Genomic DNA, 23973 nt, shown 5'->3' with positions numbered 1-23973 from the left:
TGGTGTCTCGCTTGGACAACCTCTGAGATACAATACTCGCCCACTCGCCCACTCGCACTCCGAACTATCTCCTGCTGACCGTTGCCCCATCATGGACAGCCCACGATACCTAGCTCGCCGAGTCCTGGACCCGGGTCTGTCCTCGCAGCCAGGTGGCCTCGCTCGTGCGCCGTGCAACACGGCTTCTGATTGGCGCAGGTGACTCCTCCTATCCCCCCACTATATAAGCCCGGCGAGGCACATCACCCGCAGCTAATACCTATTTTATTGTTCTTCTTTGACTTATATATATTTTTACTGATGTATATTGTCTATTAGTATAACGTCCTCCGACTGAACAGTGACGAGAGAGGTCGCCGCTGTGTGCTGCCGCAGGTGGACCCCGGGGGGGCGGACTGCGCCGGGCTGCGCGCGCGGCTGTGGGACGGCGCGACCACCAGCTCCCTGTGCTCGGCCGGGGACCTGCGAGCCGTGTCGCGCGCCAACCAGGCCTGGCTGCAGGTGTCGGGCGGCCAGGGCGAGCTGGTGCGCCTGTCCTACTCGGCGCAGCCGGAGCCCCGGCTCGTGCAGACCTGCCCCTACGGCTGGGTGGCGGCGCGCCAGCACTGCCTGGCGGCCGTCGAGGACTCCCGCCTGCCCTGGGCCGAGGCGGAGGACGAGTGTCGCCGGCGCGACGGGCACCTGGCCGCCGTGCGGGGCCAGGACGTGCAGAGCGTGCTGGATGCCCTGCTGCTGAACAGGTGCACCCTCCCTCCTGCTCTAGTCCCCGTGGCTACAGCCACTACACCTCGCATTTACCTGCACTCGCTCCAAGGAACACCACTGTAAACCTCTACATCTCGTACTCTGCTCTGGTTTCCAGCCTAGCTGCAGTCCATCACTCTCACTGCCTTCAACCTGAACCACAACCTCCACATGCCTCTTGATTTACACATATTATACTGAGCCTTCCTACAGGCCACTTAAGGCGATTGGTGCACGGTAAAAAACGGTCACAGGCCCGAAAACAATGAATTTTGTATCATATGACCACTAAAGAGTCTAGATGCCTATGTGGGTGACCGTTACTATGTAGGGAGGTCAGGAGCTTAGTTCCAGCTCGTCAGTGGCGAGATGGCCTTCAGACGGGAAGGGTGCTGCTGGCGGTCGCTCTGCGGCCTGCCATCTATGAGAAAGTAACAGAACCTCGAAATTATATCTCGCTCTCCCTCTAACACACAGCCGATACGGTTCTATCGTGCCCGGAGGAGGGGAAGGTTTAGCAGGTTTCTCTTTCACTCATCCTTCGCCATGGGGAGGCGGAATGGATTATTTTTTGTCCGTAACTGCGCACATGTGGCTGAGAGCTAACCTCTCCACTCCCGCACATCTTCTCACTCATCTCGCTCGTTCTCTCACACTATTTCAATAAATCTTTTCAAATCTTCAACATCAATACTTTAAACCATTGCGCTTCCTATGGATTAATTATATTTCATGCACGTGCCCGAATTCAGCTGCAAAAAAATAAAATGGGTAGTCAATTTTTTTCTTCAAAAACCTTCCGAAACACTGTGTGTTAAAAAACATTCTGAAAGCCCATTTTTCTAGATAAATGGAAATTCTAAATCACCTACGCCACAAGGAAACGTGCTTTAATATTATGTAAAGAAAACACCTCTTAGTTTTATAGTTATGTAAAGGTGGTGTGATATGTTTTAGATGTCGCACCATCTTATCATCCATGTAGAAGAGTTACCCGAAAAGCTAACAAGACTATTGCCATGGAAATGGAAATATGGTTAAGGAAATATTTTTCAAATGTTTGTAAACAGTAAACAACATATAAAAAATCTTATAACTGTAAAATTAAAATACAAACAACCCTATAGCAAATTTAATTTCAATATGAAAAAGTCAACAATAATGTTTACAAGAAACGAAATTGCAATAGCAATACAAAAATATTGCAATTGTGTTACATTGTTAACATATATATTATTTTTAATAAAGGCAATAAAAATGACATACTCAATATTTGGAATACAACCTTAAGCCCTACATAATTGCTGCGATATTCACAATAAATGCTTTTCTTAAATATAGTAGTTAAAAAACATCATAATAAATTATGAACATACATATTATGGTGAAGGAAAGTGGACACTATCACACTGAAAAATCTTAGAGGGTAGTTTTCTTCATCTTATTTCTTTCTTTGCGTTTTTGGTCTTGTTCGTTAAAATATTTCATGTTCAAATACTTGATACGCATATACGTTCTTGTCCTGACAAAACAGTATATAACTTCTTCTGGATATTTATTTTCAGTAGTTCCGCAAATAATTTTAGTCAGTGATTCAAAAATCCGCTCTTTTTTGCACAAATTGTTGCCATGAACATTATCAAAACACATTTCAGCGATCTTTATTAATTCAAAAAATTCATTAGTGGGACATTTTAAGTTACCCTTTGATTGTACATGTATCCAGCTATCGTCCTCCGAATTGAAATCCGTAGTGCCAAGGTCAGGATATTTATTTCTGAAACGGTGAGATATATAGCCAGAAACATATTTCAGCCCTTCAAGAGAAATTTCGTCACTTGAAAGGGGCCTGGCCTCTAAATCTAAGTCTATTTCTTCCATGTCAGCAAGATCTATTTCATTTAAAGGTGATTTCTCTTGAAATGTCTTTGTAAAATTCTTTTCCTTGCACAAAAGTAGTTCTGTACTTTCATTCTGATAAGCACTGTCCTGTTCCATTTCATTTGACGAAAAATCACTTACCAAACACATTTCGTCTGTCTTCTCATCTGTGTTTTTCCGTTCAGCAAAATCTGCTGCAGAATGTTTTCACAATATGTAGTTTATAATTCTGTATTTAAAGTAAATGGGCGACAGATGCGTATTTTGATGTCCCATACCTCTAATATACGGAAAAAAAACCACTCTAACACATCTTAGTTCAGTTTAACTGTTAACAAATATTTAGGTTAACAGGTCCTATACATATTTCCGAGTGTTTTACTGACTGAGTTATACTGGACATTAATTAAATTGATCGCTGATATTTATACTTTTAAACGAAATTTTGGATTTATCGTTTTATGTGAACTCTAATGCGTTAAAAAGTGTAACGCAACACTACACAGGTAGTGATGTCTAGTGCACTGTCCTATGCACATTAGTTAACAAAAAAATAAAATAAAATATTAATTACTGATAAATAATACCTTGATGTCGTGATACAAGTAACACATGCTTATCTGATATTTATCTCAATTAGAATACGAAATAGGAAGACAAAATAATTAACTGATTTTAAGACTGATTTATTACTTACACACGAATAAACAAATACCACGTATCCCTCAATACAGTAATTCCATTTGACCAAAATATTACTCCGATTTTTTTTTAACTATCGTTGCCAGGTACATGGGCACGACTTCGCAAATGTCAATGTTTCACGTAGAGTTCAAAAATGGATTTACGGTTCGAAAAATTCACTAACTTATAAATTAAATCAATTGTCCCATAAAACATAAGACCTATAGACTCAAGACCACTAAGATAGTTGTGCATTGTATGTTCATATGATTGTGCCATTAATAATACTGAGAGGCTAATTAATTTAGTAAATATAATATTTAATAGCGCCTGGTTTTAGTTTATCCCAGCAACATCAACAAAGTCATAATATCAATCGGCAATGTTAAAAAGTTGCAGGGCGTCAGTACAGCGTTAGTGATAGAGTAATAACAAAATGGCCATACCTGGACTAATGATATCTTCTGACGTTAATAACTTTAAAACCGCGTATTCCCGTTCGCAAGTTAACATACAATCAGCAGTCTGATGATAACCTTTTTATACATACTATTATTACCGCACACGTAACATAACTTATGGTAGGCCCGCGTCAGGAACGTCCTGACGCGGAGCTGCTCGCACCAAAACGGCCAAAACCAAGCTTCTTTTTAGTAGCGTAACTTTTACAACAATAGGCTCGAGGCACTTTTTGAAAGTTCCGCCGAAACCTCGGGCAATTTCCGGCCGTGAAAAACGTAATTCCAAAAGCCGCAATTACTTAATAATTACATAGAGGAAAGCCCAAACGTCTGTAACAATGTCAGAAATATAGTTCAAAACCCAAAATAAATTAAACATATAAATTTAAATAATGTAGCACAGAATAATAAAACTGTAAACAAACACTTGAAGTATTAGTGTTTCAGTGTTCTGTGCAATGTAATATTACAAAAGGACATTTGTAATTAGTGTGCCCGACATTCTGGCATCGCTAGCTAACATTTCCAATTTTTTTTTTATTCCATATAACTGGAATAGCCTAGTGTTGATTTGATGTTCTAAATAAATTTTTAATAAATATAAAATATATTTTTTTTGGTTAAATTTAGATCTGTCATTCTAGTGTGCATATAGCATACCCTAACCAACCGGAATACACATCTGATGTTCTATGCTGTCAAAACATATTAATATGGAGGGTAAAAATTTATTCATATGTGTAAACAACCACCACAAAGAATAATCACCGTGTCAGTATTCAACTTCAATTCAAAACATAACCGCTAAAAAGAATTTCGCTGTACGAATTTTTCTGTACAGAGACAATTTCCTTGCTTGAGCGAAGATAGACTCCACTATGAAGCGCGACCTTGACAGACCCTTCGTTTCTTCGGCCTCCTCTCTCGACCTCCCTCTACACCCCATTCTTCCCCTTCCCCTCCCGCAGGCTGCGGCTAGCCGGCCAGAGCTCCGCCGGACTACCTGGTTCCGACAAGCACCGCCCCTCAGCACCACGTCGCGGGGACATTCTTCCCAGTGGCGAGAGTTTTTCACGCAGCACTAGAACTGCCACTCCAGAGGGCGTGTTTTCAGTCGGATCATATCAATAACAAGAGGATATGAAAATATTTACATAACTCAATAGTGTTCTGACAATTATGTTTCATTTTCATTTAAATTTATTCTTTAAATCGCTCCTGAAGTAGTCCAGCAGTGATCAATGAAAATTGTCAATATTAAACTGTAATTGTGACGATGAAAATTTTTTCTTACGTTTATAAGTGCAGAAACCTATTCGTACACTCGTTTCTTGAACTATACTTAAATTTAACATAATTATGTGTTTTCTAAATAATTCTGGCTTGGAATAAAAATAAATGCATTTAAAATGACATAACTCAGTAAAAATAAGTTTATTAAAAAATATCCTAGCTATATTATGTCTTAAAAAGAAGCATCAAAAATAAATATGTACAGTTAAATTAGTTTTGTCATAATATTTTCCATGCACCAATCGCCTTAACCTTCTCCGCTCATACAGGCCTTTTGTACTGAAGGAGTCTGATAACCAGGTGAACTGCCAGCAACTCTTCTACCGAGGTCTGCTTGTCTGACAGCTTGCTAGTTCTTCCTTTAGCTGCAGGGACCTGGTGCGTGGAGTGTCTCCACTCCGCGTGTGTGTTGCAGCCCGGCGCACGGGGAGCACGCGGCCTACTGGGTGGGCGCCTCCGACCAGGACCACGAGGGGGACTTCCGCTGGACCAGCGGTCTGCCCTTCGTCTACACCAGTGAGTGCCCCGCTGTTGTCTCGTGTTCACGTGGACCGTCTGGGAGCTCTACCAGCTTGTGTTGTTGACGTGATAACGTCTTATAAATCGATGAACGCCGGCTGCACGCACGGAAAAGCATGACTCATTGTCACGTTCCGCCTGAGGCCGAGCGTGCAAGAACCGGCCAACCGCCGTGCGAGAAAATATTCTATTATATTAAACAGGTTAAGGCGAGCTTTTTAAAAGGAGCAATTTAAAAAATTAGATATATTTGTCCAATTTCGTCATTTCAAATTAACAATTTACTGACATTGATTTGATTTCAGTTTATTTCTATAGCTAATTGTTCGTGATTATATTTAAACAAATTATTTAAATGAAATTTGCAAAAACTGTAAATAATATTTGAAAATTAAAAAGTATGCAATTTTGCATCAATGTTTTCTTATGGCGTTATCACGTAAAATGATCGTCCGTAAATCGACTTTACAGACAACCCCCTTTTTACATGCTTTATATTAGCTTCACCTGTATGTTTGTCTGTCCGTCTGTAACTCTTTCGACTAAGAGTGAGTGGCTTATCACTGTAAAATGTCCCACCAATTTCATTACGTTCGTTAGCCGAGCGGTCTAAGGCGCGCGACTTCTGTGACGTCAGTTTTCGGATTCAGCGATCGTGAGTACTACTCCCGGCCACGCCGAAAAAAAAAATGTTTTTTTTTTTTTTTTTTCCCCGGTAAATTCTAAGATTATATCCATACATCTAACTGTAAATGATTCGGAGAGACTTTACCATTTCTTTGTGACGTTGCAACTCCAAATAATTATCTCAGATGGTAATAGGTAGTGTCGGTAACTCATTTCCCTATGATAATTATACATAAATATAGTTTAAAAAACTAAAAAAAAACATGCTTTTAAAGAATATCAAACTAAAAAGTTAAAAATAAATATAGTTTAAAAAACTAAAAAAACATGAATTTAAAGAATATCAAACTAAAAAGTTAAAAATAAATATAGTTTAAAAAACTAAAGAAACATGCTTTTAAAGATTATCAAACTAAAAAGTAAAAAATAATTTTAAAATTTAATTTATGACAATAGTATATAAGCAATACTAGTATAAATGAGAAAAAAGCATGGGGCGCTTAATATACAAAAAATATGGCACAAACGCCCCATGCTTTTTTTCTCATTTATACTAGTATTTCTTATATACTATTGTCATAAATTAAATTTTAAAATTATTTTTTACTTTTTAGTTTGATAATCTTTAAAAGCATGTTTCTTTAGTTTTTTAAACTATATTTATTTTTAACTTTTTAGTTTGATATTCTTTAAAAGCATGTTTTTTTAGTTTTTTAAACTATATTTATTTAAAGTAAAGGTTGTAAATAAACTTACATGTCATCATCTATTTCAGCTGATCTTAATAAGTTTATTGGTGTATTGAAGGCTTATGTCATAGCAATAGCAAGAAACCATAGTTTTAATTCGCTGTAAGTCTAGTGATAGTATTTTTTTGCATTGCAATGAAATTGATGTGAACATAACATTCACTGTCTAACAGAAGGATGAACATAATTAAAAAAAAAAAACGCATATATTTGCGTGTCTCCTGCGCCAGTGACTGCAGTGCCCACGACATCTTGTGTGGATACTGTATATTATAAATAAAATATCTCTAATTTAAAGAATTTATTTACAATTTTTACAATAATGATATCAACTTACATCAAATATGTATGAATTAATATCATAAAAAACCAAAACAATAATATGTTTAGGGCGAGAGATGTTTAAGTCTCTCATTAGTTATAGTGTGTACTGATTAGCTGCGATAAGTATTTTTAGTTACAAAGATTTTACAGTTGGAACTTTTTTTTTCCACAACTTTTGCTTTTAAGTTAGTATTCGTGTAAATACTGCTTATTAAATAATAACGTACCTGTTGCGTCAGTCACCGATAGCTTGGAAGGTCTCATGAAAGGCGGAGGATAGTGTACGAGTATCTGCTGACTCTGCCTCACATGCAACAGCCAGAGGTTAGTGAAGTGGCGCCTAGGGCTGCATGGGCTGGTGGCTTGTTGATGACTAGTAGGGGCAGGTATTGACCGCGCCTGGCCGCGGCAAGGTAGGGCTTCCCAGCATGACACGAGTGTGAAGCGGGTTGCCGCTAGATCGCAGCCAGGCGCTCCACCACGTGGTACAGCTGTGCTCGTGGGAGATACACGTCATGGAGTCTGGTGTCTCACTGCTTGCTCGTGGCTGCGTAAGGAGAGACACAGACACATAGACACAGACAGACACACTCACACACGCAGAACTGCGTCGAGCTCAGCTTGTTCAGGGGCTTTGAATAATCCACGTAATATAATTTATATTTCACAGCTGTATTTTCAGTTAATTTTTTATGTGTAAACGTCTTAGCTTTTGGTATAGCCTACGGCATTTTGTAGGAGTGATTTCGGGAAAATGTAAAGGAATTCGATGAAGGAAAAATGTGGGAGAAATTTTGCGGACTCACGTGTAGCAACATAAACCAATGTATAGTCACCTTGTAGAAATTAGGGTACATATAAAATATTGGTGTGCCAAATTAAATTTTATGATATTTACATTTTCGCTCGTAATCCACGGAGACTTACTCGTTCCCAGTGCCTTTAGTCCCGGAAAACTGTTAGCTCCCCTGGCTGTGACTCAGCTCGCTGTCGCGAGAGATTCCCCCGTGAGACCTCTGGCGGCAAGGAGGTCGCACTGTTTACAACCTGCAGACCTGCCTTGAGCCTGCCTCCCACGACGAGGAGAGCCGAGGAGGTCGTTTGTTCTACCCCCCCCCCCTCCACGCGGGCCAGAGCCCGCGCCGTGTCGTTGGCAGCACTGACTTGTTGGCAGGGAGGCCCAGGCCGTGCTGGCTAAATGCTAAACATGGGCTATTCCTCCATGTTGCCGATGCTGTTCTCCTAGCTGAATTTTATAAATGTTCGCCATTTTCGTCCATATGTTAACGAAATAATACCAAAAAAGGATACAATAGTATAGATGTGAAAAATGTGCATACAAAATAAATTAAATTCCGTAGCTTTCCGCATTATGGCCGATTATTTTTTTTTTTATTTACCGCAAAATTAAACTTGAAACTCGCGTGGTTTGATACTGAGAGTTCAAACAGGGCATAATTTGCGATCGAATTTTCCAAGTAGATCAATTTTTAAAAAAAATTGGTAACACCACTCGCAAAAACAGAACTCTACTTGTTGAAGACTACGTGAGGGGCGGAAGCGGGCTTGAAACCAGGGCGGGACGGGTGGGACGACCCAGGGACATGCACTCCCCGGACACCAGCGGACAGCCTGGAGGTGCGCCTGGCCCTGCAAATGGCGCTCTAACCTCTCCCCCCCACCATTAACCCTTGTCTCTTGACAGGGAGACAGGCCTTTTGAACCCGGTGGCCACCAGGGCTCAGGACTCGAAGCCCCCAGAAAAATTTCAATATCATTTGCTGTTGCCCATAGATTCAGCCCATGCACCATTTTTGGTTCCCGTCCAGACAAATGAGGATGCCTAATGCATGGAAATGCCTGGCAGAGTCCTCCATAGTAAAACCACCAGTGCCACGAGGAGGCAGAGGATTGCCGTTGATGGCTGTAGGTTATATGTAAGCATCGTTGCTGTGGGACCATGCACCAGCAGCAGCTCGTGTGCCTGTGAGAGCAGAGTGGAGGACTGGTTGCAGACTGGTTCCCCGGGTGGCCGCACGAGGACTGGTACAACCGCCAGCCCAACGACGACCCGTACGGCGACCAGGACTGCCTGGAGGTGCGCCAGGTGTTCCACACGCGGGCCTCGGGCGCGCGCCTGGCCCAGGGCTTCCACTGGAACGACAGGGACTGCGCCACCGCCAACTACTTCCTGTGCGAGCGGCTCATGCCGGGCGGTGAGTGCCCGTCCAGACACTCGGCATGTCGCTCCTCGTGTAGTACCGCTCATTGTGTAACTGCTCCCCTGTAGTGAGGAGGTTCAAGAATAACGATATGCCATGCTCCCCCCACACTCTCCATAGCTTTAATTACTCCTCGCATTCCTGTTCTTGAGTTCGTATCTGTCTCGTGCCTACAGTGTATCTGTGCTCTTCACCGAGTGCCTTTGGCATCAAGTGAGCTACGTATAGTATCATCTGAATTATTGCAAGGCATATTTAACACACAGTAGCATCTAATGTTAGTGTGTCTACACTTTAGTTAATTTTTTTTTTCACATGTGCAACAATTAATTCAAATTTTGACTGTTTTTGGTACATTTGTATCCTAATATCATTAACAGTAGCATTTAAACACTTAACATAGTTAATGTTTTATGCATTGAAATATTACATACCATAAAAACAATTAGTTACATCAGAACAAAAGTTATGTAAGACATCGAAGAAAATATGAATTTGGTGAATTGAACGCAGTCCACAGCGAGAAAACATTCATTTCCTCCAGTACACTGATAAGTAAACGAATACAAGAGCACTGCATCATGGGTAATAGTGAACGAGCATGAAGAAGACTGTGTTGACAGTGTCGACTTTGCCACACACACTCGCGGGCAGATGCCTGCCTCCGCCAATGAAAAGCCCCAGATAATTCCTTGAGACAAATCGCCTCCACGAGTAAATGTGTTTCTTCTTGACTTGATTAATGTGTGTCCTATATGTCCGCCTGTATTCATCAAGTGACGCCACCTAGCGGGCCCCCTTAATGACTTCGGTGAGCGGGTTTATCTTCGCAGTTCTTTATGGAAGCTTTTCAGTTCTACGTCCCACTAGGGCGAAATTCATTTGTTCTTTCATTTAATGTTGCCTCGCAAGTTTCGATAACCACTTGGAGAATATCTTCTGCCTCATCACCTATAGTGTTCATGGTGGCATCAAGAATCCATTGCCCCAGTTTTCCTTGCAGTGCTTTGTCAGAGTGCCTCTAGTTAGCTCGTTGTGCGTACACCTTGTAACGCCCCTCGTGCCCTAAAATTATATTATTTTAAATTAACAAAAAAACCTTGGAAACTGCTGGGATCAAAAAATATTAAGCAATTTAAAGTTATTCACCAGAGGTGGCACGAGGTGGAGAACAAGACAATTTGGAACTCCCTACACACAAGCAACTTGGGAGTTAGTGGATCGTTAAAGAGAAGAAGGTATGTGATAAATAAATACACTACATAAGTAGTTTGGTCTATAGGTTTGCCTGGTTTATTATGAAGAAGTTTTGTTTTCGCATTATTCTGATATCACAATCAGGATCTTAGTATGTAACCAAAATATGGGGGCGCCCCGAAATTATTTAAAACAACACATATTCAACTTAAACAACGAACGATTACATAAACAAAAATTTAAAAATTAGAAGTATCACACCAAAATTTGATTCGTACAATGATTACATAGATAATTAGTTTCCTTGATTCTACATGTTCTTGAGGATTAAATTCTTAAGTCACTGCTCGCTGGTAGGCTACTGATTCTTTTAATGTAGTTCGTAGATAGAAAGGGGGGAGATGCTTATTTTATATCATCACCCGGGTCTTCACGGTAAGACGTCGGGTCGGGAAAGATCTCTTCTAACATGACTCGGAGTTCGAGGTCCAGGACCACGAGCTGGGAGCAATTTGTCTCCCCAGCACTTGGACCCTGTCTGAAACACAAGTCAAATTCAAAACGAATTAGACCTGATTCCAGACATACACAGTCGGCGCGAAAGGCCAACAAACGGGAATTTGGGGAGGAGAAATAAAAAGGCCGGATTACTCACCAAACAGGGTGAGGCATCAGGGCTCACGAGGTGTCTCGCGCCGACATCAGGATGGCGCGCACCGAGATACCGCGAATGACACGGAAGAAACCAAATTTTTAGTAAAATAAAATTTTTTTTAAAATCTAACTAAACATGGCTTTTTCTAATGGCTACTCCTGAGTGGCTACTGTACAAACAGGATTACATCCCTCAAGACCGTTGACTACATTCTTAATAGAAGTCGTTTCCGTCGTAGCCGCGACAAGAGACGGAGAGAAGTTTCGCCCGAACTGCTGCGCGGTTAGTAGCCAATGTCAGAGTCCCCTCTCGCAGGACCGCGCTCCTAACTAAAAACGGGCGCTAAGTCCCTAGGGAGAAAGAGGGGGAAGGTTCGGTTCGAAGCCGAAAATTTCTGAAGGAGCCCGAGGTTGTCGTGACAGCAACACGACATGCGCGCTCTCAACCGGCGGTAACAGGAAGCTACAAAGAATCGACTTCTACAGGCCGCGAGAAGGAAGCATAGGGCCTTATGGCGCCGCGGCGCTGCTTTCTAGCGGCGTAAAGGGGAACTAACTGAGGCGGTGAGCTGACTTGCCACTAGGTGTCACGAGCATGTGCTCTATACACTGGTGACCAGGCCCGAAGTTGCTTTTTCTGCCGCTAGATGTCGTGGAGGTCTCTGTAGGACCCGGGGGAATGTCCTTGAAGCAGGCCATCGTCTTGGCTAAGTTCATGTCAGGTCACTGCTCCTAGCATAATTTCTCAGAACTTAGGTGGGTGGAAGAGAGGGGAGGGTGGACAGAAAACGCCACTAGGCTGGGAACTGGAGACCCGTTCGTGACGAGACTCGCTATTCTCAGCAGGCCTCTAAGAAGTAGCAGCTTGCAGCCCAGAAGCTGCTCTATGCAATTTTGGTCATGCAGGGAAATAAAATTACAAATCTGGGACGTGACTGCAGGTGAGAGAAATTTCAACCAGGCTGACCACGTCCACATTAGACAGCAAAATATCAGATTGGCCCCTGAGAAGGGGCTTTATTCCACTGGCACAAAGTTCAAACACGAGGCGTACACCGGCCTAACAAAGAGTAAATCCCCCCTTAACAACCAGATAAATTAAAAAAAAAAAAATTTCAAAATTACTTTAAAATTATAATAAAAAATTTAAAAAGGTGTCGAAATTCCTAATTTCCGGTACAACCTGGTTTTGACAGACATTGCCCTTCAGCATCAGTTTTGCTTATGAGATTAAATACAATGAGGCGATTGTCCCTTTAAACTTCAAAAGTCGCTGTCTATTTAATTGTATATCCGTCACCTTCTTGTAAGCAGAAATGACATCTATGCCATGGGCAGATGTATATGTTGGCAGTTTTTCCGCACAGTTTTAAACCCGCAGGTCTCTAGTTAATAAGAACTGAGTGAGGGCAATTAGTGCATGCATTTCCTAAGTCCCGACCAGTAGAGACTCCAGAGGAGTAGAGACCCTAGAGCAGTAGAGACCAAAGAGCAGTAGAGACCAAAGAGCAGTAGAGACCAAAGAGCAGTAGAGACCAAAGAGCAGCGGAGATCCCAGAGCAGCGGAGGTCCCAGAGCAGTGGAGGTCCCAGAGCAGTGGAGGTCCCAGAGCAGTGGAGGTCCCAGAGCAGCGGAGGTCCCAGAGCAGCGGAGGTCCCAGAGCAGTGGAGGTCCCAGAGCAGTGGAGGTCCCAGAGCAGTGGAGGTCCCAGAGCAGCGGAGGTCCCAGAGCAGTGGAGGTCCCAGAGCAGTGGAGGTCCCAGAGCAGTGGAGGTCCCAGAGCAGCGGAGACCCCAGAGCAGTGGAGACCCCAGAGCAGTGGAGGTCCCAGAGCAGTGGAGGTCCCAGAGCAGTGGAGGTCCCAGAGCAGTGGAGGTCCCAGAGCAGCGGAGGTCCCAGAGCAGTGGAGGTCCCAGAGCAGCGGAGGTCCCAGAGCAGCGGAGGTCCCAGAGCAGCGGAGACCCCAGAGCAGTGGAGACCCCAGAGCAGTGGAGGTCCCAGAGCAGTGGAGGTCCCAGAGCAGTGGGTGTGCGGTGTGTCGCAGTGGCTGACGAGGACAGCTGGCAGCAGGAGTGTAACCGCTCCGTGGTGCTGGGCCGCGACCAGCCACGCGCCACCATCGTGAGCCCGCAGTTCCCGCGTGCCTACCCGGACAACGTGGACTGCGACACCGACATCGCGGCGCCCGCGGGCTTCCAGCTGGTGCTGGAGTTCGAGGAGCTGGTGCTGGAGGACGAGGAGTCGTGAGTAGCCTCCCCCCTCCCGCTGTCTCCTGGTCCTGGTCAGCCGGCTCGCTTCACCCCTTGCTTACAGGTTCCCTACAACACATATCTTGACATGTATAGAATATATCGTGCAACATTTTTAAATATATAATGTTAAGTACGATGCACACGTCATTCCAATTATTTTTACTATGCAATTTTTAAGTTCAAAAAGTCTTAAATTTAATAAGTTGAGTCTTCTAATCGCTAGTCGCAAGTAGCAGGGCGATTAGGTGATGAAAATATTTAAAGAGAGAACCATTTAAAGGGGTTATTTCTAAGGTATTCGGTCATCTATTACAAAATTAATTAGTAGAATTTGTTAAATATTAAAATAAAATGTATTTCCTGTAGTTTCGTCTACCTGGCATGCCAAAAAAAAAATGCATAATGTTAAAAACACACTTTTTTACAGAATTATTTAGGAAATGTGCAATAGGAAAGAAAAAATAAAATTTAGACAACCTGGAGGAAAATTGGGAGACTCTTCGCATCATGTTATACAGAGCCCTTTAAATAAGCAAAAATATGCACTTCAAACACAACACTTATAAATTTAATATAATTGGCTCTGTGTTATAAATTGTTTTGCATTTTACAGTAATAAATAAAACTGCAGATGCAGTGCTGCAGTAGCTGGCTTGTGGCATGTGCGTGAGTGCCAGGTGCGGCTACGACTACCTGGAGCTGGTGGAGGTGGGTGCCAACCAGAGCGAACCAGCAGCGCGCTACTGCGGAGACTGGAGCTCCAAGCTCAAGCTGCTGCGCTACGTCAGCTCCGGGCCCCAGCTGCGGCTGCACTTCGTGTCTGACTACTCGCACCACTCCAGCGGCTTCAAGGCGCGCGTCTCCATGCAGACCGGTGCGTGGACTCCTTGTTCATTCTGGTCCCCTGATCCCTCTGTCTCTGGTCCCTTCTGGCCGACTGTGCCTGCGTTCTTCTGGTCTCCTGATCCCTTTCTGTCTCTGGTCCCTTCTGGCCTCTCTGTGCCTTCGTTTATTCTGGTCTCCTGATCCCGTTCTATCTCTGGTCCCTTCTGGCCTCTCTGTGCCTTCGTTTATTCTGGTCTCCTGATCCCGTTCTGTCTCTGGTCCCTTCTGGTCTCTCTGTGCCTTCGTTTATTCTGGTCTCCTGATCCCGTTCTATCTCTGGTCCCTTCTGGCCTCTCTGTGCCTTCGTTTATTCTGGTCTCCTGATCCCGTTCTGTCTCTGGTCCCTTCTGGTCTCTCTGTGCCTTCGTTTATTCTGGTCTCCTGATCCCTTTCTGTCTCTGGTCCCTTCTGGCCGACTGTGCCTGCGTTTATTCTGGTCTCCTGATCCCGTTCTATCTCTGGTCCCTTCTGGTCTCTCTGTGCCTTCGTTTATTCTGGTCTCCTGATCCCGTTCTATCTCTGGTCCCTTCTGGCCTCTCTGTGCCTTCGTTTATTCTGGTCTCCTGATCTCGTTCTTTCTCTTGTCCCTTCTGGCCTCCCTGTGCCTTAGTTTCTTCTGGCCCAGGGCTGTACCGGGGGAGATGCAACACCAAACGTAATTTCTGAATAACGAGCGGGAAAGTGCTAAGCGTAAATACTGGTTTATTTCTACTTATATTTCACAAAACATAAACAAATGCACATGTCTCTGGTTCAATGAAAATGGTCTTGTAGTTCACCCAACTTCATTAGATTGTACTATTAGTTGCCATTCCTTAAAAATGGTTGTATACATATTCATCAGAATATATTATACTAGCAATAACATCTACATTAAGTTTCCTTTATTACAACTTCGATTACCTATAAAAAAAATTCAAGCTTCATTAATTCTACAAAAATATGACTCATATTGAAGTTCGTTAAAAAAAGAATTGACTTAATCCTGTGCACCTAACCGTCGTTGTACCGCACCATCTACGAAGTAAACATCCCTCGAACAATGTGGGTGCCTTTGCATCTGGTGACTCCTGGTCGCGCTACTCGTGGATGAATACCTGCTGGGCGATACTGGACTCTAGTGCCTGCTCACTGGCCAGCGCTCCGTGGTCTAGCACACAGGCGGGTAGCCTGCCACCAGGCGGCAACACCCGGCTCACACTTGCGTCTTTATGGAGGGAAGTTATACATGTATGAGTGTTTTTGTGTATGTGTTTGTATATATATACCCCCGAACTATAAATACAAATGCCGGCGTACTAGGTAAGGAAATGGTTTTAAATATAAATAATTAGTATTTTTTTATGTTTAGCTCTTACATTTAAGAAAAACCTGCGAATTAAGCTATAATTAGTGTCGGATTAATTTGTTCTCATATTGGTGAGATATATTTAATGACATTTCGATCGTAATTTGAAGATAAATAGAAACAGAGATTATTGTGAAAATTTGTTCGTAAATCGCTTAATCGATAGATAAAAATAAACTAAATGGCATTGTAAAATAATTGATTGAAGGTTCACATGGATACCACCTTCACGAGAGATTCACTGTGAACCAAATATTTCACGGCTGTAAGCCTTTCCGTCTCCGAGCGAACGACAGATTAACAAACCCTCTTTTTTAAATATATATAGTGCATACAATTAATAAATTAATGATAGACGTTCGAGGCTCACCGTATACATTTGTAAGTTATCGTAAACAACGCAACTCAGCATGGATTAAAAACCAGTTTCTCAGCAATTACTATTATAAGTCAATTTACTTTTAAATTCTTAACAATTTATCACTGGGGCACACTGAGTGTCTCACTTATTATGAGGTGTGCTACAGCCAAACTAAAATGCATAATTCATATAGTTTAGTTGATAAACGTTCTTAAATACTAAATATATGAATGAAATAATGTTTAAATTTGTGATCCCCAAAAAATTCGCATGGTTATTGATTATCATTTATAAATAAAAAAATTTATTACACTAAGAAAGATTTTAGAAGTTGTAGAGACAACTTTTGGTTTATGCTACTTTGTATTCTTCCTAAACTCAACATTTCTATGAAAAGTCTGCCTACTTCTAAACTGTGCCATGATTCATCAACATTAGTAAAGCCTAACAACATGTAATTACAATTTTTTCAAAGAATAGAGCTATTAAATACATTATTAAAATTATATAATATTATCTGTATTGAGACCTAACAGTTCAATAAAATACCAATGTTTAATTTATCAAATCATCGTCCTTGCAAGCCTGGTTCCTTACAGAATCTAATTACGTTGTTTCACCTTCAGTGTATACACTCTTTTGTATAATAGTATAGCAACACTATTTCTGAATCTTATTTGTTTTGTTTGCAATTCAATCTTTTATTTTTTTCCCCTGACCAGCAAGTGCGCAATATGATGGTAAGTTAACTTCGCACTTTACACCATTACTTATTTGCTGTATAAAGTAGAAGTTTATTTTCTGTTAGTGCATTTGTAGTAAACAGCTTAGTATATTCGAGGGGTTTTGAATGTCAGAGATATAAATTTTATTAATTATTAGTTTTACTCACATTTTCGTGTAAGAACACCTTATTGTGTCCCAAAATGAGTCCTAACTGCTGCCAAATGCATTCCACAACCTGCTATCACCGAAGATATGACATCCTTCATATTAGCTTTCAAACACACATTTGTTAAGATAAACATGCTGATCAAAGACATAAAATATACATGTATTATTTGACTATCATTCTTCCTACGAACAAAAACTGTATTGTGGGTACAGAGTTTTATGAATTTTGATCTCCTGGAACCATGGGAGTTTGCTAATTTTACTTGCCAATGGAATTGTATGGTAGTTTTAATGAAACCTTTAAAATATTAATGCTAAATCTTTGTAAGTGTAAAGCCTGTCTATCCTTGTTAAGTAGACACATATTACCACTACATTGCTGTTGCGCATACACACATGCAGTTTGACGCAGCAAAGTACTTTGTCCTTTTCATTTGTAATGCAAAGATTACTGCCATAAGGCTTTAAAAGGTAATAATTATCATTTAAATGGTTGATATTTGGAGTTGAAGTGTGGCGAGGTAGATAGCAGAGCTGGCGAGGTGTAATGCAGAGCAGGCGAGGTGTAATGCAGAGCAGGCGAGGTGTAATGCAGAGCAGGCGAGGTGGAATGCAGAGCAGGCGAGGTGGAATGCAGAGTAGGCGAGGTGTAATGCAGAGCAGGCGAGGTGTAATGCAGAGCAGGCGAGGTGTAATGCAGAGCAGGCGAGGTGTAATGCAGAGTAGGCGAGGTGGAATGCAGAGTAGGCGAGGTGGAATGCAGAGCAGGCGAGGTGTAATGCAGAGCAGGCGAGGTGGAATGCAGAGTAGGCGAGGTGTAATGCAGAGCAGGCGAGGTGGAATGCAGAGTAGGCGAGGTGTAATGCAGAGCAGGCGAGGTGTAATGCAGAGCAGGCGAGGTGTAATGCAGAGCAGGCGAGGTGTAATGCAGAGCAGGCGAGGTGGAATGCAGAGTAGGCGAGGTGGAATGCAGAGCAGGCGAGGTGTAATGCAGAGCAGGCGAGGTGGAATGCAGAGTAGGCGAGGTGTAATGCAGAGCAGGCGAGGTGGAATGCAGAGTAGGCGAGGTGGAATGCAGAGCAGGCGAGGTGTAATGCAGAGCAGGCGAGGTGGAATGCAGAGCAGGCGAGGTGTAATGCAGAGCAGGCGAGGTGGAATGCAGAGTAGGCGAGGTGGAATGCAGAGTAGGCGAGGTGGAATGCAGAGCAGGCGAGGTGTAATGCAGAGCTGGCGAGGTGGAATGCAGAGTAGGCGAGGTGGAATGCAGAGCAGGCGAGGTGTAATGCAGAGCAGGTGAGGTGTAATGCAGAGCAGGCGAGGTGGAATGCAGAGCAGGCGAGGTGTAATGCAGAGCAGGCGAGGTGGAATGCAGAGCAGGCGAGGTGTAATGCAGAGCAGGCGAGGTGGAATGCAGAGTAGGCGAGGTGGAATGCAGAGCAGGCGAGGTGTAATGCAGAGCAGGCGAGGTGTAATGCAGAGCAGGAGAAATGTAATGCAGAGCAGGCGGGGTGGAATGCAGAGCAGGCGAGGTGTAATGCAGAGCTGGCGTGTTGCAGCAGCCGTAGAGTGCGGCGAAGAGCGCCTGCAGGTGTTCGGCCAGAACTGCTACCTGTTCGTGGCGTACCCCGGTGTCACGTGGCACACAGCACACCACGTGTGTGGCGGCATGAAGGTACGTCAGCCAGCCACACGTCTGTGTGCTGCTCGCTTCGTGCTGGTTTGTTGGCCCTCTGTTCCTTTAACCGTAATAATGTCATATGAAATCATATCCAGCAATCTCCGCTACATGCTTTAAAGGGTAGTTTTGATGTGCTGAGAAAGGCCAGTTGCCTATCCTGCAGAATGCCGAGCATTCTCTACTGCAGTGACAGTGGCAGGTGCTATGTGGGCTGTTGTTGGTTAAGCAGAATAAGGCTAATAACAAAATTTGGCCCGCTAAACAGGATGTTTGGTTCGTTAAAACAGGATGTTTGTGGTGCTATACAGGGTGTCACCAGCGTTATGCAATATGTCCTTAGCGCCATCAAGAATGTTCTGATTCATTGTGTCGGTAGTGCTATACAGAATGTCGATAGCATTCTATATGATGTTCGTAACATTCTGTAGGATGTTGGTAGCAAACTATAGGGTATTTTTTAGTATCTGGTTGTATATAGGCAGTTTTAGTTGCATAGGTATATTAAGTTGTTGGCATTAAACAGAATTTTGATGAAGTAGTTGCTAAAATCCAAATTATTTTGGGTTTTAAATAAAGAGGGGCATAAAAAGTTTGTTGGTGGCAAATCACAGAGCACAGTAGCATGTCGGTAGCACAGTATGGGCAGTGTAGCTGCAGTAGCGCTGTAAGGGTTGTGCTGGTGCAGGCGGAGCTGGCGAGCGTGCACAGCTCGGAGGAGCAGCACTTCGTGACGGCCAACATCCGCAGCTCCACCGACTACTCCACCAGCTCGCTGTACTGGCTGGGTGGTCGCCTGCAGCGCTCCCTCCACGGCTGGCGCTGGGCCGACGGCAGCGAGATGGCCTTCACCGGTGAGTGTCACCCTCCAGGGACTACCGCGTGCAGGCGGTGTGTGCAACATGGCTGGGCGAGATGCCTGGGGCCTGAGCCTTCGGGAGGGAGGGTAGCACCTCGCGGCACCACCTGGCAGAGGGCGGGTGTGTCGTGTTGCAGCATGGCTGGGCGAGGAGCCGCCGGGCCTAGCAGAGGAGGATCTGTGTCTGGCCATGCAGTGGGTGTCCACGGGGTCCGCGGCGCGCCCCAGCGGCCTGTACTGGCAGCCGCGCAGCTGCGATGCCCTCGGGGGCTATGTCTGCAAGAAGAGCAGCCAAGGTAATTGCGCCAGTATCTACGCTGCACTGTGCGAGTTTGACTCGGGCCGGGGAGAGTGGCATTTCGACAAACGGAGAAATTTTTTTTCAGGGGTGCTTTTGGGTTTCCCGCTCCTCTTGCTCTAGTTGTTCTTTGGGGCAGCCTTAATGCCTGTCCAACCACAGAACATGCATGAGTCATTCATAAATGGCTGACTGTATGCAGTCAGGTAAAATTGGATGTGTTGGTCTCAATCTTGTTGATGGTCAGCTGTAACCTTGGCAGGACTTACTTTGCCGTCGTCCGGGGTCTCGGGCTCGAGTCCCGGTGCGGCTCCTAGCGGGAATGGCTGTTGTCGATGTAGTGTTTCCAGGTGGGCGCCAGACTAGCTCTGTTTCTAGTCGATAATTGGGTCGTGGGGTCGGTTGCCCTGCGTGGCCCACTAGGACCGTCGGCGGTGTTGCGTGGGATATGAGGAATTCCCTACTTGATGGTGGTTGGGAGTCGGGTGGTTAATTGATTAGGCACTGAAGTAATGTAACAAATGATGTGCGTCGTTTATTCATGCGACTGTGGGTTTGGTGTAATACCGTTGATCACACACCACGTCGTACAGAGGGTGACGTCACACAATACAGAAATTACACAATTACACAAAGTTAGTCTGAAAGTTACTTAATAAGACGTGGCACAAGTTTACAAAAAAATGTTACGCGAGGGTGCGTTGCACAAGTTTATGAATGTTACGTGGTGGCGCGTCGCACAAGTTTACAAAAAGGAAACGCTCCAGTTTCAAGGCGTCGCACAAAGTTACTAAATATTACGTATTAGCGTGGCACTAGGCGGTTCTGAGCCTGGTTACTCAAAAGAGGGGTGAGGGCGATTGGAGGCGGCCAATCCCGTATATCAATGTCTCGAGGCGGTGTTCGCGTCCACTGTGGTGGAGCGCGGACCACAGCTAACTTAGTCCAAGTTCCCTTATAGGGTGGTGTCAGCGCCGGAGCGACTGGTTTTAATTCAAGTTCTGTGGTTCGGGAGGCGGCCCGTGCAGTATACTGAAACTACCCCGCAGACCAAGTGTGGTGCAGGGGGTTTTAAAAATTACACAGCCAGATTAAGTCCTAGACCGAAAATTGGACCGGGTACGCACGGAGAGATTAGTAAAAAGAGGTTTCGAGGAAGTGGCCATAATGACCAGAAGTGAGTTCAATGCAGACAATGGATGATGTCTCTCCGTGGGACGTGCGTCCGCCCCGGTCCACGAGTCGCACTGTACTCGCATGATGTCATGGCGTTCGGCCGAGGCTCGGTGGCCCTCGCGCCAGGGTTGACCTCATTACGTTAGTTTCCAATTTAACAAGTTAACAAGAGATTTTAAGGGCGCTAAATTCCTACATTAATTATTAAGGCTAAATTAACATCACTCGTCCCTTCTACAAATTGAAGTTAGTATGTTTACGAATTATGTCCTTTAAATTATACGTCACACCAGCGACTGTTCGTCTCTTGCCGGACTGCTCTGGTGGGAAAGGTGGGGGGTAATAACGCAACACAAGGGGTTAATAATTATGTCACATGGGTTAATTAAATAATTTAGGCAGAAGGCCGCCAGGGGGACACTCACACACGTATCGACGTATTTATACACGTGAGTGCCCGGGCACTCCTACATCGCACTTTCGTTAATCAACTTTTAATTTATACGTAATATTGTTTAATATTCTGTGTGTGTTTTTGCAACGTGGTCGGCTGTAACGTTGGTCTGTTTATTAGGGGGCCGGGTTCTACCTTGGTTGCTGGTGGCTCGCCTGACTCGGGTGTGACATGGCTAGGGGCGCGTTCTGTTAGCGGGGTTGAATACCGGCGGTTGCAGGTCGGGCTTTAGGGTGGCCTTCGGTCGGACGACGTCAACTTAATAACTCGTTGAACATCCCCACCATACCATCAGAATATAACCATGGTTTCCTTTATTCCCACTAACCAAAACACCTACTGGAATACAGTTATTCGAAGTTATTGTGTTGGTCTGGATGCAGCTCGGTTTGTGTCACATACCTGGAGATTAAGCTGTTGACTAACACATCTGCTGCATTGGTGGCTTCCTGGTTAGATGAAGCTTAATCTTTTAGCCATTTACCTAAACAATCCATTGCAGTCCAGCAAAGTCTTCCAAATATGTCTTACTTTTCATGCCTTCATTTTTCCACTAGCTAAATTAACGGATTAAACTATTTACATATTAGTTTTACAGCTAAATTTAATGTGCAAGTGCTCTAACCCTTGCTAAATTTTAAGTGACAAGGTTTAAAACTAATGTTAAATTTAATATGTTTAAAAACCCAATTTAATTTGCAAATGATTAAACAAAAATATTAAATCACTAAAGTTAGTTATGAAAATCTTCACACAACCTATTTCAATTTCCATACTGCTTCCTACTGTGATTTCTTCCTGTGCATCGGGCAATCCCGCTGAATGATCCTGGTTCTTAGCAGATGAAGCACTGCAGGTGTCACGAACATGCGTTAAAATTTGGTTTTTGTTTGGATACCACGTGTATTTAAGAAAGTATTTTCCGTTTAACAAGTTTTAATTTGATATGATGATATTCAAAAGGAGCGTTTATTACCTGGCTGTTTGGAGTCCGGCATCCAGGATCCCAATTGGGGGTTCCGTCCCTGGCTAGATCGGGAGGTGGAGATGTGGCAGTATTGGAAGGTGTTCCCCATAAGTGCCCGCGGCACTGTCTCCCAGCGGCTGTGCGCAGCTCCCAGGAGCCAGCTGCAGCTGAACCGCACGCTGAACGGCAGCGAGGGCCACCTCAGCTCGCCCGGCTACCCGGAGAGCTACCCGCCCGACCTGGACTACTGGGTGAGGATCCAGGGCGCGGCCAGGACTCGCGTCGTGCTGCTGCTGAGTAGTCTGGACCTGGAGGAGCAGCCCGAGTGCCTGTACGACTACTTGGAGCTGCGCGCTCCGGGGGCGGGGACCGTGCGCTGGTGCGGCCGGCATGAGGACGTGGACAGGCGAGTGGCCCAGACCCTTCTTCCCTCCTCGGTGGACACTGAGTGACCGAGTGTTCCTTGTTTAGCACTCCAGATACATTCAAGATGCTGTCGCCCAGAAATTAAACCTGTATCATGTTCATGGCAGGCGAGTTGTCTGGTTCGTACCCAAAAGTGTCTCTATTTTTTGATAACGAATAGGTGATGCAAGAATCTTATCCCCAGTTTATTATGTTGTTATAGTAGGTAACTAAGTGATTAAGAGCGCCCCCCCCCCCACATACGAGCGATCAACTTAAAAAAAATTATACCAATCTATGTAATGCAAGACTAACATTCACCATTTTCAGAAAGGTTGTTGTTGAAGTAATTTTAAAATACGATATTTTGAATTGTTTTCTATGGTAATGTAGTGGTAATTTTATAGTTTTCCATTGTTGGGAAAAAATATTAATTTTATCACTTAATTCTCTGTTTAAAAATGTGTGTTAACAAACAAGTCAGATTTGTAACAATAAACAATATACCGAAACCAAAATGAATCCTGAGATGGTCTTGCTCGATCGGGTGATGATAACTCATTGTCAAATCCTGGCAAATGTAATGACCCTGAGCGGTCACAAGTAGGTAGGTTTGGTAGGTATGGGGGCAGGGGCGGAGGGCTTAGGAGCAAGGAAACCGCGGCAGTCATCCTGGATTATGTATCTTTGATTACCATCTTGGATTACACAATTTCCATCGGCCATCTTGAATTACATCCTTTGTGGTGGTGTCTTGGAGTACATCATTTCCGGCAGTCATCTTGGGTGGCCTTGGCCTTTGGCCTTGAACTTGAAATTTGACATCAGTGGACATATTGGATTACATAATTTTCGTTTATCATCTGGGAATCGACGGCCCCACTCCCAAAAACGTTGCACTTTTCGTTATGCTGACATCACCATCGAGCTCCACTCCTGCATGTGCACTTTTTTTGTTATTGAGGCATTGCACACCCATCAGATGAAAAAGGACAGTTGCATACAGCGTACAAAATTAAAATGGTGAACAAACCCTAACAAAAAG

General features: G+C 44.0%; 1 protein-coding gene across 1 annotated transcript; it reads left to right on the top strand.

The window, feature by feature from the left end:
* The first annotated feature begins 18760 nt into the window (after positions 1 to 18760).
* LOC134534632 (echinoidin-like) lies at positions 18761 to 20049 on the top strand. Its single transcript, XM_063373120.1, has 4 exons — positions 18761 to 18766; positions 19458 to 19623; positions 19766 to 19924; positions 20015 to 20049. Exons 1-4 carry the CDS (start codon positions 18761 to 18763, stop codon positions 20047 to 20049), a joined length of 366 nt encoding a protein of 121 aa, XP_063229190.1.
* The last annotated feature ends 3924 nt before the right edge of the window (positions 20050 to 23973 follow it).

The sequence above is a fragment of the Bacillus rossius genome, chromosome 7 (genome assembly GCF_032445375.1).
Source record: "Bacillus rossius redtenbacheri isolate Brsri chromosome 7, Brsri_v3, whole genome shotgun sequence".
Taxonomy (NCBI): Eukaryota; Metazoa; Arthropoda; class Insecta; order Phasmatodea; family Bacillidae; genus Bacillus; species Bacillus rossius.
The sequence above is the reverse complement of the archived record's forward strand: the minus strand, read 5'-3'. Positions and strand labels throughout refer to the sequence as shown.

Bases quoted from the DNA above. Each gene is read 5' to 3' on its own strand.
- LOC134534632 (XM_063373120.1), top strand. The intron at 19,624-19,765 runs GTGAGTGTCACC...GTCGTGTTGCAG, and splicing joins CAGCGAGATGGCCTTCACCG to CATGGCTGGGCGAGGAGCCG. The intron at 19,925-20,014 runs GTAATTGCGCCA...ATTTTTTTTCAG, and splicing joins CTGCAAGAAGAGCAGCCAAG to GGGTGCTTTTGGGTTTCCCG.